This window comes from Corvus brachyrhynchos, unplaced genomic scaffold, assembly GCF_000691975.1.
Source record: "Corvus brachyrhynchos isolate BGI_N302 unplaced genomic scaffold, ASM69197v1 scaffold23, whole genome shotgun sequence".
In the NCBI taxonomy this organism is placed as follows: Eukaryota; Metazoa; Chordata; class Aves; order Passeriformes; family Corvidae; genus Corvus; species Corvus brachyrhynchos.
In genome coordinates this window covers 167,108-182,002 of record NW_008238983.1, presented here as the reverse complement: position 1 = coordinate 182,002, position 14,895 = coordinate 167,108, and the positions used below count along the sequence as shown (strand labels likewise).

General features: G+C 42.8%; 1 protein-coding gene across 1 annotated transcript in view; it reads left to right on the top strand.

Annotated features, from left to right (window-relative positions):
- Nucleotides 1-14,581, top strand: part of CDH20 (cadherin 20) — a 111,641-nt gene extending 97,060 nt beyond the window's left edge. The window contains exons 10-13 of the mRNA XM_008637175.2: nt 2,044-2,165; nt 4,073-4,190; nt 11,306-11,557; nt 12,967-14,581. Of these exons, the coding sequence (XP_008635397.1) occupies nt 2,044-2,165; nt 4,073-4,190; nt 11,306-11,557; nt 12,967-13,466 (992 nt within the window). The 3' untranslated portion in view covers nt 13,467-14,581. The remainder of the gene's footprint in view (nt 1-2,043; nt 2,166-4,072; nt 4,191-11,305; nt 11,558-12,966) is intronic.
- Nucleotides 14,582-14,895: the final 314 nt, after the last annotated feature.

Sequence of the window (14,895 nt, the reverse complement as noted above, 5' to 3'; positions counted from 1 at the left end):
TTCAGCAGCAAGTAAATGACATCGCCATCTGCTTGCTACATGAATAATTTGGGCCAGAGTGCTTTGGGATCTTCGAGTATGCTGAACTCGTTATGCTTTTGGGTTTTACAATGAGCTAAAACTCAGCTCAGGATTCATCTGTGCCGGGTATTTTTCAAGGCTATGAGAACAAGAAGATGCTCATTTCATCGGGTCAATATGAAAAATTTATCTAAGCTTGAAATACTCACAGACGTGAGCTTCATACAGGAGCTTGGGATATATAAGCAAATAAAAGGTTCACCTTGTCCTCACCTGAAATCTCTTTGGTTCACATAGCTTTTGCTCAGGATCTCTGTTCATCTTGTGAGGGGCAGCAGCTTTTTGGCAGCTTGGTGCCAATAGCTGAGTCATTCCTCATGTCTCAGAGAGCTTCCTGCACATCCAGGCTGCGCCAGAGATATGGGGCACTCTAAGAGGAACAAAGTTGCAACAAGCTTGCCCAGAATGCAATCTGCCAGCTTGAAAGCAGGGGAAATATGTCACAAGAGGTGGAGTGACTCTGCCACATATTTGCAGGCCATTCCACATGATGCCTTTCTGTGCCCTAAGTAGTGAGAGGGGTTCGTGAGACTGTGGGATTTCACCCCCATCTATTTTGACACCACTGTTATTTTCAGCCGCCAATAGCTACTGCAATTCCACGAACCTGTAAAAGCTGCCTCTGTAGCAGCACTTGAAGGTGAGAGCAATAGGAAAGCATGTCTTCCTTTGGCTCCCTTTCCACCAATCCTCCGTCAGTTTTGCTCCGAACATGGGCAGCACAATATTTTAATTTAGTGAATAGTTTCAAAAAGGTCATAGCTGTGCACTCCTCCTGAATAAGGCCCATAATGCTAAAGGTTAGATCAATATTACTAAGAGTGTAAATGCAGGTATTCATCTGCCAGAGCGATAGGTGTGTTAGCAAGACGTGTGTATGCATATGTGGGAAGCTGAAGGATTATATTACAAATTAGGGAGGAACAACATAGTTTGAGCATTATCTCAATGCCACAATGTGACACGTTATGGAATACAGTACATTGAACATTTAAGAAAATTCCAGAGTTTGTGAAAACTCTCTGTTGTTTATATGAATATATCATTTCTTACTATAAAGGGAGATATATTTGGAGATAAATGTATAAAGTGCTAAAGCTAAAAAGAAGATGAGAATACTAATTTTAAAGAATTTTCTGGACTTTTGCACTTCTTCTGACCCCTTAATATTTTTTTTCTTTCTGATTAGAGTTTCATTTTATCATTAAATAAGGGGGGGAAAGATGATTTGGGGCAGAAAAGCACTAAGAAAAACAAATTATTCTGTAGCCACTTAGTTTGGAATTTGTCAAGATATGTGAAAAGATGTACGGATTTACTGGCAAAGAAAGCTAATGAACCAGTGGGACAGAAACATCACAAATGATGTCATGAAGAATGTAAAATTTTCATTGCAGTTTTAAGCTTCACTGAAAGCTTTTCTGTACAATTTCATGTGTTATTACATTTTAAACCTCTCCGTACAAGGCATCAAAGACTTGACACTATTTTTGAGTTCAAAGAACATAAATTCTGAGCAAAAGCATATCTAAACTGGAGAATTGCCATTTTTAACAAGTTCTAAATAACAAGTCTATCCTTAAAACAGTACCTTCCCAGTTCATGCCACCAGTAGGGAGGCTCAACAAACAGTATTGCCCAGCTGAAGGGCAATGAAAAAAAAATATGGAGCATTGTCTAAAACTTTTGCTGTAGAATAGTTCATTGGACTGAACCAGGCTGAAGTCTTTTACAGAATTTGTTTGTAAAATATGTGATTAGATGGGAAGCCAGGCTAGACAGAGAGCAGCATTTGCAGCTTCACTCTGAGTCACACAATACCCAAGTCCACACAGTTCCCGATGGGAAAATGTGATCTAACACAAGCTAGTAGTGGAAAACCTGCTTTACATCTTGAGAAGATTGAGGAGCAGCATCTTCCCCTTCCCATATATTGCCTTTCTTTATACCTTCTTCTTCCAGATAACCCCTCACAGGTGGGCAGCGTCTCCGTGACGGTGAAAGTCCTGGACGTGAACGATAACGCACCAGAGTTTGCAAGATTTTACGAAGCTTTTGTTTGTGAAAATGCCAAAGCAGGCCAGGTGAGAAATGCTTGTAACACCAGGGGTTGGAAAGGGGATGCTGTCCTACATGGAGGCAGCATGCCAGGAAAGGTGAGTGCTGGAAAGAGGCTCAGCTGCCCACACGTTTCATCAGAACTCTCATCAGCCGCCATCTGTGCTTCATTCCAAAGGCAAGCATGTCACACTGGAAGGAGCATCGTATACAGCACCTCTTGTTTCTTCCACGTCTTCTCTTCTCCCACAGTAGATTCTAGGCTCACTGCACAATACATTCCATAGCTGAAATGAAGCCTTCCCTTAGGCATGTGCCAGCAGGCGAACACCCAGTGTGTCCTGTAGCAGCATCAAAGAGAGAAGTGTTATGAGAAGTGCCACAGAATCAGTCCAGGCCACGTATGACAGACAAGACTTACTAATAAAAGTTTTAAGAGCCTTAAGCTCTTAAAACTGGACTTATGGGAGCTGGACACAACTTACTACATCAGATTCAAAGGGTTCCCAAGCAGAACATGTTCTGCTGTGAACTGGAGGTGACAGAGAGTCAAAAGCAACACAAGATTTCCTGTTCCACCCACTCTAAACTCTTCAAGCAAGCAGCAAAAACTCTTTGCTTCTCTCCCTTCTGAAACCCCATCAAAGCCCTTGAACAAGGTCACCAGTGCCAGAGATGGACGTGAGCTCCCTCTCAGACCCTTGGATCTGCTGCAAGCTCTCCTGCTGATCGTTTGTGGGGAGCCTCCTCTTGCTCCACCACCAGGGTCCACGGTGGGGACTGGTTCCTCCTAATGCAAAGCTGACTAGCAGAGTTTAAACACACAGACATACCTCTCATGATCTGTGAAGGAAAAATTATGCAAGTAATGTTACTGTATGTTTGCTGAAGCTTCTCCCAGCTGTGTGAAGCAGAATGAAACAGCTGATCACTCCTGGGGTAACTGTCCTTACAACTATCATATATAGGATATTTTCATCTCACCAATTTACAGAGGTTCTTAACAATATAGGCAACAGAAATCATTGCCTAGACCTTTTTTCCTGGTTTTGAAGGGTGGGTGTCCTAAGTAATAAACTTTCTGAGTTCATTATTATTATGAATGCTAATTTGGACTACTTTCTTCAGCAGAGAACGCTAAATTCTATTGCCACATTTTTAAAAGTTCTGAAATCAGTTTTAAGGTGGTGAATAAGACTTTATGGGTCTGACATTTGCCTTTGAATCCCAAAATAACTTTCAAGTTAAAAAATCCAGGTGAAGATTTGTTCCTTGTCCAAAAAGGTGCCAGAATGTTTATTCAGACAGAGCTCATTGTGCTTCAAGCTGTTAGACCTACTTTACAAAGCCCCTATAAGTGAAGTAACAAATCTCTTTCTGGATTTAGCATTGTCTTAGTCCCTTTAGTTTGGTATTATTTATTGCATATGCAGAGCTTCTGTATGGTTGGCTTTTCTCTCTCCACTGACATCTTGGGAGGAATTTTATTGATTTAAAACTAAAAGAGTGGCAAAATAATCAACCTGAAGTCCTTTTCTACCTGCATAATGAAGCTGAAATTAAGTATGGGCTTTCTTACAAGCTCTTTAATGCACAATGAATCTTCTGAAAAACCTGGGCCCCCAAAAGAAAAAAAAGAAATGTGCAACAGAAGATAGGAATACATGAGAGGAAAGCATCTGTTATTTGAAGCAAACTGAATATCTCCTCCTTTGTTTAAAAGTGATGTGCATGACCACAGCAAAATAGGTGACACCTGCAAACTTTTGAGTCTCTTCTTGAGAGAAGATCGTACATCTGGAAGGCAATTTTTTTCAAATGCTCCAGTTGCTTATATTTACAGATATAAAATACATGTTATCTGTTTGATTGTTGTTTATATTATAAATATTTTGCTTCTCACCTGTTTCTACTTTTCTCTTGTGTTCTGTAGCTGATCCAGACAGTGAGTGCCATCGACAGAGATGACCCACAGGAGGGTCAGCACTTCTACTACAGCCTGGCTCCAGAGGCAGCCAACAACCCCAATTTTACTCTAAGGGACAATCAAGGTAATCAGAGTGGACACAGACAGTTAGCTACTCTAATTTCTAATGCCTGAGTTGGACTTAAGAAGCTGTGACTTACAGTGGGTGATAAGACTGCCATTTCAAATAATACCAAGTGACACCTGCTCCTTAAAGGCAGTAATAAAATGACATATTACTTAATACACTTGAAGATTACATGATATTTTCATCTCTATAAATATTCTCTAGCAATAGGCCCTTTTTTCTTTTTCAAGGAAATGTGCCAGTGTTTTGTGCAAATTCAGGTCTTTTGGTCAGGCTGCAGGCATCTTGGATTATCAGAGTGGAAATTGCATTCGCTCAAAAGGAGATGCTTAAAGGTAGGATAATAACTGGAACTAGGAGACAAATCTGAAGGGAATTACACTGCTCTTTTTTTGTACTCTTTATGCTTTCTCCCAGGCATAGAAAAAGGGGTTTTTGTACTGTTCCAGTCTTATCCCCCAAGCACTTTTTTTCCTTCTCCTTGCACATCCTTATTTCCCTAGAGAAAGAGGGAAGTAGGGAGCACTAGCAGAGCCTTAGGGGGGTAACTTGGTGTTCAGCAAAAGGTCTGTGTAAGATGACCTAAGTAGAAACTGAAACACCATTGGGAAGACTCATGGCAAATCACTGGCATTTGAACATTGTAATCAGTGGAATTTGATCCTTTTGGGAAAGCTTTGGTGGTTTTGGATCCTTCAGGAATGTCCTGCCATAGCAGGCCTTTGCATGACTGCTGTTGATAGATGATCTCCATGGGCAGACCAAGTCCAAAATCAGGTCTGCACCACCCTTCATTAGGAAAGAGAGATGACCTTGAGTGACCTGGTGCAGAGCTTTGAAAGTTAGTATTGAGGGGCTGGGTTCCAGTAGGAGTTTAGTGTGTAAAGTACCACAAATCAGCAAGCGATTCTAGAATAAATAGGGAGAAAGACTGGCCACCTGCAGCATCCATGGCCAGCCTCCAAGCCTAACCTTGCTCCCACACATGCCTACTTGTCACACTTACTTCCATTAGCCCCTACCTGGGCCTCTCCAGGCATATGAAAGAGCAACACAAAGGCTTATAAAGAAGCCCATGCCTTCATTAGCCAAACATGTCTTAAAACATGCTACTTGCAGTGTCTGGAGCCCTCCTCAACAACACACTAATGCTCTTTCATCCCAAAAGCATTTTGTTCTATAGTGTCCCTGAAGCGTCCCCACACAATTTCTTGCATTTTTATCCCCTTCTTTCTCTCATTGTCTCTTTTATTTTTTAGTATATATTACCAAAATAAATGAACAAATATAACACAACTATTGCTCAAGCATTTGGGAAACCAAGCTCATTTCATCCTCAAGGCATTGTTCTAAAAAAAGAAACTCACAAAAAATTCCAGCATCAGATGCACTTTTTCTGTCTAAGGCCATACTTGCAATAATTTATAGTGACAGCAGTGACTGAATGACTGTGCCTCCCACTCTCTATAAAATACCAGTTTTCCACATATATATATATATACATACATATATATCACATCACAAGAAGCCTATGGTATTATTAATTACTAATTTGAAATAAAAATGTTAAGTATCAAACCCTTGACTATTTGAATTGTCCACATTTTGGTCACCATAGTATAAGAAGCACATTAAGCTATTAGAGAGTGTCCATGAGGATGGTGAAAGGTTTGAGGGGAAGCCGTATGAGGAGTAGCTGGGGTCACTTGGTCTGTTCAGCCTGGAGGAGACTGAGGGGTGACCTGATTGCAGTCTATAATTTCCTTGTGAGGGGAAGCAGAGTGGCAGGTACCGACCTCTTCTCTCTGGTGACCAGTGACAGGACTCGACACAACAGCATGAAACTGAGTCAGGGGAGGTTCAGGTTGAATACAATGAACAGGTTTTTCACCCAGAAGCTGTTTGAGCACTCGAAAGGTTCCCCAGGGCAGTGGTCACAGCACCAAACCTGTCTCAGTTCAAGAAGCGTTTGGGCAAAACTCTCAGGCACATGGTGTGACTCTTGGGGTGTCCTGTACAGGGCCAGGAGTTGGATTCAATGATCCTGATGGGTCCCGTGCGACTCAGCATATTCTATGATTCTATGATTGAGGGCTTTTTTACTGCCTCAGCAATTTGGAGTGCAGTAGTCATGTCAATAAAAGTAATTTATGCTTGTATTTTCATCTAGGGGCCACTAAGAACTATATAAATCACATAACTTAGGCACAGAGGGGGTAGCTATACTGTTTGTCACAGGGTGGCTAGACAAGAAACAGAACACACTTTGCTAGTCACAGCCTGTGCCCAGACACACGAGACAGGAATGCTTCCCAGGCTCTGGGAAGGCGCTGTTAAGATTAGCAGTTGTGCTGATTACTTGGTGGTCCAATATAGCAGTAAGAGAAACTGCAAGATGTGTAACCTTCTTGGCAACAATTAAAACCTTGATTTATATGGAGCAACAGATAGATCACAGTTTGCATTCTGATGAGCTGTTTCACATAGTATTTTGGCCCGTGTAATTTTAGTCTCTGAGAACTTCTTCACTCCATTCTTTGCATATCTTCAGCAGACAGAGGAATCCTATTGTTCTCCTCTATAGCTGGGGATCTGGGGCAAGGAGAAATTAAGCTACTTACACGCTGGGTTCTCTTTGAGTTCAGTAAAATCAGTGAGAGGTAGACATGTTAAGTAGCTGCAATGATCTGGGCACAAATGGCTTCCCAAGCCCTTAAAGGATATATGTGATGAAGCAGGGAATTCAGCTGGAGTCTCCCATCCCTTCCATGTCTGCTGTAGGGCATTGGCAAGCCATCTTCCCCCACTTCTAAGTCCAGATGAGACTATGCTGGGAAAAAGTTAAAAAGAGAGGCTTGCTGTAAGAATGAACAACAAAATAAGATTGCTGCATTTTCAGATTAAACTGAGCTGATCTGTTGAATCTTAATCACTGCCCTCCATCTTTGGGAACCAGGAACTGTTGAAGAGAGAAGCCTTTTTTAATGGGTGCAGGATCAAGATTGGTCATACCCCCACCAGGCCTGTCACTGGAAGCCTCTGGAAGTTCTCCACATTGCAATTAAATTTGTCCTAGGAAAATTTTTAGCTATTTCTGCCTTCCCTAAAAATGTGGTCTACTTCACACATGTAAGCAGTGAGATGAAAATCCTCAAGAAAAGGTGTGACTGTTTCCCCAGCCCAGTGGTGTCTGGATTGCCTGCTTCCTTGTGCTCTTTCTCCCACTCCTGGTGAAATATTTCTTTATATTATTCCTAACTCTTCATAATTTTTACAATCAGTTTTTAAAGTCTAACAGAATTTTCAGGCTAATCATCCCCAGTTCTCCTGCAGGAGCATGCAGAAAGAAACCAAGCCTTTCTTGTGAGAAGAGCAGTGATTAGCTCTGATCTCAAGGTTGGCACCTACACAGTGTTTAATTCCCCTGACCTCTCCAGAGGGGTGCATCACTTCCAGTGGGGCAGAAACCTACAGGAAGATGGTGCTCTGTGGCTTTTTCTCACAACCACAAGAAGACAGCAGCCTGCATGCCTGTGGGAAGTTCAGTTTTCACACAAATGTGGGACCAGCCATGCTGCAATCTTCGGCATCTCTGCTCAGTGTTGAACCTAAGTGCTGCCATCCAGCCCTCTGCAAGCCAAAGGTGCTATGTTGGAAGCTGTGATGAAAAATATTGTGCATTCTTATCATGCCTGCTTTTATTTTTTTAACATAATGGGGCTTTCATGTCCTCAATAGCCCTCTTCTCTTGAAGGCTGGGGCTTAGCAGATATCAAATTTGGAAGAAAATTGTGTATTCCAGTTTCTGCCATGCTGCATCACATTCCATCATGTCCTTCGCACTGCAGTAGCACTTCAAATCACATTGGCTTTTGATGAGTCACACAACAAGTTTTGGCACCAATGTATTTCAGTTGCAGAGTAACAGGTAGAACAATTCTTTAGGGATGATTTGGATGCCTGCCTAGTACAAAGCAAAATGAAACAAAAGGCCCAAAATGTAGTGCTGTGAGTTACAAAGAGAATTTAATCACCAAGAACATTTAAGACCTTGATGACATGTTCAGTGCATCACAGCAGAAGGTATATATACGTATTTATCTTTCAATATTAGATTATAGAAACGCAGTTTTGGCCTGAAAAAAGAATTATTAAAACCTTTGAGATCTCTCACTAGCTGATTTTGCACAGCTTCTGTCAGGTTCACTGCCTATGACCTCTTTTGCAGGCAAAGTATGACCAGCTCAGAATAATTAAGTCTGTTTTCCCCCCATAAAGAGCAATTTTACATGAAATGAAGGTTTGCTGTCACCTGAATAGAATTTGTGACTTCTATTGTAAATCAGTTTAAAGAAAGTGAATCCTTCACCCAGGAAAGAGAAAAACAACCAAATTACTACAGTTAGGATGACTCAAGTGTTTTCATTGACACAGCATAAATGCAGGCACTTTGCCACTTTCTGCCTTGGGGCTGCTTTTCCTCATGCTAAAACTGGCCCAGTGATGAAAAGATATGGTATTAATAGCTGGGGAGTACATAGAGGGGGCAGATAAACAGCCCAAGGGAGAGAAAGCACTTGTATGTGCCCCAGGAGAGAGACGGGAAAGGTTTGAGCAGGCAATGGCTCCTGTCCACAGCGCTGCCCTTACCCAGGAGCCATGGGAGGCACAGGGTACTGCTCCCTGATGGGTTTTGGGACACATTCCTGAATCATAGAATCATTTCGGTTGGAAAAGACCTCCAAAATCATTGAGTCCATTGGACACTGCCAAGTCCACCACTAAACCATGGCCCTCAGTGCCCCATCTACAGATCTTTTGAATGTCTCCAGGGATGGTGACTCAACCACTTCCCTGGATAGGCTTTTCCAACGCCTGACCACCCAGTCAGTGAAGAAATTTTTCCTAATATCCCAGCCTCCCCTGACAAAGCTTGAGGCCATTTCCTCTTGTCCTATTGCTTGTTACTAGGAAGAGACCTACCTATGTCTGTCTGTACCCACTGCACATACTCAGAGCTGCATGGCATATCAAAGGTGAAATCAGTAAACACTGACACATAATCAGTTTTAAGCAACTTTGGGATTTCATCTTGCACCTGGCAGTTTTTCCTCAAAGCTCCAGCTCTTGGGATCACATGATTTATCAAGACACTACAATTTCACTATATATTTGCATGCAGACATGCAGCACACTTCAGAATTTTATGCTTTCAGAGTAAAAGCTTGAAATGTCATTGACATGCGAGAAAAAAGACCCTGAGATTCTTTTAAAAAACATGTCATAAATTTAAATTAATCTCACAAACTGTGGAACCTGACATCTCAATACTTAGGTGTGCCTGTACTCTCTGATGCCATAAGATTTGCAGCACAGAGCATGTAACTTGGAGCATAGTTTAAGTCTAGGAGACAAGTCTAGTGGGTCTAGCTTGAGTTTGCATGTATTCCATAGTTGGCTGTATATGATGCTCCTGATTTCATTTCTAAAAGCCACCAAATCATTTCTGGTGTCCAGACTACAGTAGATAATACAGCTGAATTTATCTGCGTATAACCTGAGTCTCTACACTGAAAAAAAATCACCCAAGATTTAAATTTTAGCAGTGAATGGACAGAGAAATAACAAGGAAATTGAACACTTCTATGTTAATATTTTAGCTTTTTTCACAGCCTACTTGTGATCAGAAGGTTTCTTGCCATTTCCAGGCAGCAGTCCCATGGGAACAGCTGATCAGCATCCTGCATTTTCAAGCATAGCAAATATACATTGGTAACAACCTGGAGATGTAGATGGCCAAACTGTGTGACCTCTTTTTAACCAAGGGAACAGGAAATAAAACTAAGTCATAAAAGAAACTGCATGAAGATCATCTCCCAGAAAAATGCCACAGTATCACTGCACAGAATCAGGGCTTGTAGGTCTGCCAAAGAGAAAAAATAACTGTGTTCCCCATTTGTCTTTGCTTGCCCAAGCCTTGCAGACATGTTTGTAACAAAGGACAATTTTCATGCAAGTTCCTTTAGATTCCCTGGTGAGCCACAGCACATTGGAGACATTCAGTCTTGCACTTTCCTGAAGTCTCTGAGGCCAAAAGGCTTAAAAGTCAGCACTGACAAAATCAACACCCCTTTCCAATGAGTTTTGCCTTGGCATTGTGAGATGAGAATTGAGAACAACTTCCTGAATCCGCTTTCTTTCTAATTAGGAAACTTGGTGCACATTCTGAGGAATTTGAGGGAGGATGTAGACAGGAATTCAAATGCCACTGGTATATTTTGACATTTAAAAAAACATGTTGAAAATGAAGGAAAAAACCCCAAAGGTAGGAATTTCCCTTGAAATGGCCAACAGCAACTGGCTGTTAGGTCACTCTTTTACTATTTTTGTCAGCAGCATCATTTTGATTCCTTTTGATTTAAGTTCTTATAAAAAACAGGCAGTCATACTAAATGAAGCCGAATGGTCAAATCAAAGCAGAATAATTCTGACAATGATGACACGAAGCATTCTGACTTTTTTCAGTGGCAGAAGTACTAATGAAATTGCATGTATTTCACAGAAAAAATGTTTTGTTGCAAATTTTCAACTCGCTGCTGCTTTAGGATAGCAAGCTGGGTTTTTTTCTTTTGTCTCTTTGTTGCCTTGAGCAGATGAACATGCCACATATCAAAAACCACAGGGTAGCATAAAGTGTCCACAAGGGTTATATGCCAGCATCTCCAAAATAGTGGCAGTGTCTGAGGTGTAGAAAAACTGTTGAGCACAAGTAAACAGGGACAAGTTGCCTTCAACTGCTCATTTCTGTCTTGCCTTCTGAATGCTCTCTTAGCTAAAACTGAAGACTGGGAGTTTGCTCTGGGCACCTTATATCAGAAGGGGTAAAGGCAACTCCTGCAGTGTGTATGCCTCTCAGGTTTGGAGCTACAGCCTGAGAAGATACTGGAATAGGGGAAGCAGAGGCGAAATGATTAGTGATGAACTAATTTTTTAAAAAAAAGGAGAGAAGAAAAATGAATGTGAGTCTAGGGCTGATTTTTTAACATTCCTTCTCTGCTGAATGTATTTGCTCTGCATATAAGCTGTTCTCTCTGTTTGTTTCCTGCCCCTAGACAATACAGCATGGATTTTGACAAGGCGCTCTGGCTTCAGACAACATGAGCAGAACACCTTTTACCTGCCCATCCTGATCAGCGACAACGGGCGCCCGGTGCTGAGCAGCACGGGCACGCTGACGGTGCACGTGTGCAGCTGCGACGAGGAGGGCATGGTGATGTCCTGCAATGCTGAGGCCTACGTCCTCCCTGTCAGCCTGAGCAGAGGGGCACTCATTGCCATCCTCGCCTGCATCTTTGTTCTGCTAGGTAAAGCCCTCACTCACTTCTTCTTGGGAGGGACAGACTTTTTGGTTCTGGCCAGGGGGTTGCTGATCCACCAGAGGTCTAGGACCCAAACACACACACACACATCTGTGTATATGTGTGTATGTAGACACATGCATACCTAAAGGGCCAAATCAAGGACCTGATGGTGTAGTCAGCTGCATCTGGCTTCAGGCTCTGGACTGTAGGAATGGGGGAAAACTATGGCCTGCAAGTATTTCTGCCAGATGTCCAAAGTGCTAGGGTGTCTGATATGGCCATGCTTTCCTCCAAGGGTATGGCAGTGAGAAGTACTGAGAGCTGTGGCTGGGGGCAGGTTAGTTTCTCATCCTGCTCCACAGTAAGCCCAGTTCCATTTCTTGTCTTTTGGAGAGAAATATCCCCACCTCCATCCTTTTTCCTTGAGACACTGCATTTAAACAGTGCCTGTTCTGCAATAAAGGGGCTGAGCGTCTTGTATGAGTTCTGTCTCCACAATTAAACGTCATGCTTTCCTTGCCCAGACGTCCTATGTCCCCTGTTAGCTGTTGCTATCAAAAGAACTTCACTTCCCTTGTTCACTCTCTCAGATCGCGAGATACTAGTTCAAAGCACACATTTCCTGAAATTTCAGGGGACCCAGTTTAAGGAACAGTGTAGTAAGATACAGGAAAAATTCTTTAAAAGTACCTCGGTTCTGGCTTTTCAAAGGAGCCTAGATACCTCAGCTCAAAATTTCAGTATCCAAAATCTTTGCTGAGTTCTAGCTCTGGAAGCGGTCACCAAGTGATGGCACATTTTCGACAGCAAAGGGCTCTGGTGCCTCTATGACCACTTCTCCCCATGCTAGTAAGCACGGTGAGGGCAAGGAGCACCAGCACTGCAGCACTGCAAGAGGGTTGCAGATAAACAAAAAGTTCCTTGGAACAGACTAAGGGACTAGCTGTGCATTTTGCTGTGTAGGCAGACATATCACCGTAGTGCCTTAGGACCATCCATCTCTGTCACATGCAGTGGCCAGTCCAAGAGACATCCCCAAAGCAGGCTGCAAAACCCACCCACAGAGCAGAAAACAAAATATCCCCATGGAACTATGCTGCTGCAGATAAACTGTTACTGACCTCTGAGCTGGCTAGCTTAAAAGTGGCAAGCACGATTGGATATACATGTCCTAAGTGTCACCAAGAGTTAAGAATTGGGGTGAGAAAGGGGACAGATTAGCAGGACCTCAAGATACTAATTTTGACTGGGGAGAGAGATTTCTACACCACTCACCTTGCGAACAACGCAGCTCTTTAAATCCAAGGGGCTAGTTGGGCTCACCCAGGGGAAAGTAGGGCAGAGGAAAGTCCGAAGCCCTGGCAAGATCTGCCTCCTTGCTGACAGTGCCATGTCTTGCTTGGCTCCCACAGTGTTGGTACTCCTCATCCTCTCCATGCGGCGCCAGCGGAAACAGCCATACATCATCGACGAGGAGGAGAACATCCATGAGAACATCGTCAGGTATGATGATGAGGGTGGCGGGGAGGAGGACACGGAGGCCTTTGACATCGCCGCCATGTGGAACCCACGGGAGGCCCAGCTGGTGGTGAAGAACCGGCAGGACATGCTCCCTGAAATAGAGAGCCTCTCCCGATACGTGCCTCAGGCGTGCGTCATGGACAACAACGTCCACAACTACGTGCTCGCCAAGCTGTACGAAGCTGACATGGACCTGTGGGCACCTCCCTTCGACTCCCTCCAGACGTACATGTTTGAAGGGAACGGCTCGGTGGCAGAGTCGCTCAGCTCCTTACAGTCCGTGACGACAGACTCAGACCAGAGCTACGACTACCTGACGGACTGGGGGCCGCGCTTCAAGAAGCTGGCCGAGATGTACGGGGCCACAGACAGCAGCGGGGCTCTGTGGTAACAGACGAGGAATGGCAGAGGGCTTTCCATGTGAAACGGTGTCCAGTTCGGTCCATTCTCATCAGATGCTTCCATGGACATGGGTGAGGCCTCATAAAAAAATAGCAATACGGTGCTTGGATGAGAATGGGAAGAAGGGTGCGAATGAAGGTCTCTCTGGATCAGCTTTACTCAGTTAAATTAAGTCACAGTTTTGAAACTATGAGAAACAGAAGGAAGGAAGTTTTTTCCTGGTTTTTACAGCAAAATTGGAGAGCTCCACACCTGGAATATAATGACATTGCTCTCTCTCTCTCTTCCTTTCTCTTCCCTTTGTACACGGCAGCTTACTGAGCTCTATACATCAGGGTTCAAAGATCTGTAAACTCCAACTGTAATCTCCAATTTACTGAGAAATTGTCACCACAGAAGAGTTGTTCCCCACTGGTTATTTTTTTTCCCCATTAAAACAGCAAAGAATTGCTTGCTAACAGGAGGGGAAAAAAATCCGCAAAGCAGAAGATTGAAACTGGAATCTCAGAGGGCTCCTTGTAAACTAAACTCCTCCCTCTGTTGCTAACAGAGTTCTTTTTTAATCCTTTAGAAACAAGGCTGAGGTTGGGGTTTTTTCCCACGTGACTGAGGGGAAGAGGCTTTGAATTTCTGCTCTAGTTTAATGGCTGATCTGTGAGTCATTGGCGTTAACACTAATCCATCTCCTATCAAGTTTGTGTAAATTTATTCTTGACTCTTTAAAAACATGACTCTGCTAAACTGCTCAGAACAAAACCAGAAAATCTGCCTCTTTTGCACTGTAGATGTCTCTTCCATGTGCCAAATGTGAAGATTAGATTCTACCAATGAAAGCCAAATAAATTTTAAAATAAGAAAAAGCTATATTTGGTAACTACATGGGTTAGATGGGCTTTCCTAATCTGTGTGAGGTCAATCCAAGGGATGTTTACATACTGTAGATAACCTACTTGAACAAATGCAGTATTATAGACCAATAAATGGATGTAAGAAAATTACATGTATAAGTTTTGTATATTTGTTAATTTTGGTAATAAATATGATGTACTGCATACAGTACAGTACCTTAGCACCTCTTTTAATAAAAGTTAAACAGAAGGGGAAGTCTGATGGCAATTTATTGACTGCTTTGCACACAGCAGTTAGTGCTTATCTGCAGCTTTACGTGCCTTGAGCATCAAGACAAAATGGTTCATCAGCATCATGTCAAGGAGACAAGGCTTCAGTTTGCAGAGTCGAGCAGATTGTCTTCTTCTTTTATCACTGTTCATTTGGACATTGCCCTTAGCAGTGAATCAGCTCAAGTACAGCCCACCAGAGTAGTTACCTTTCTAATCGAATAATGTTGAAGTCAAAAGAAAGTCTTGCCTGATTTTTTTGAAACGTTAAGGCTGGGGCATTGATAGGCTTGGAAACCA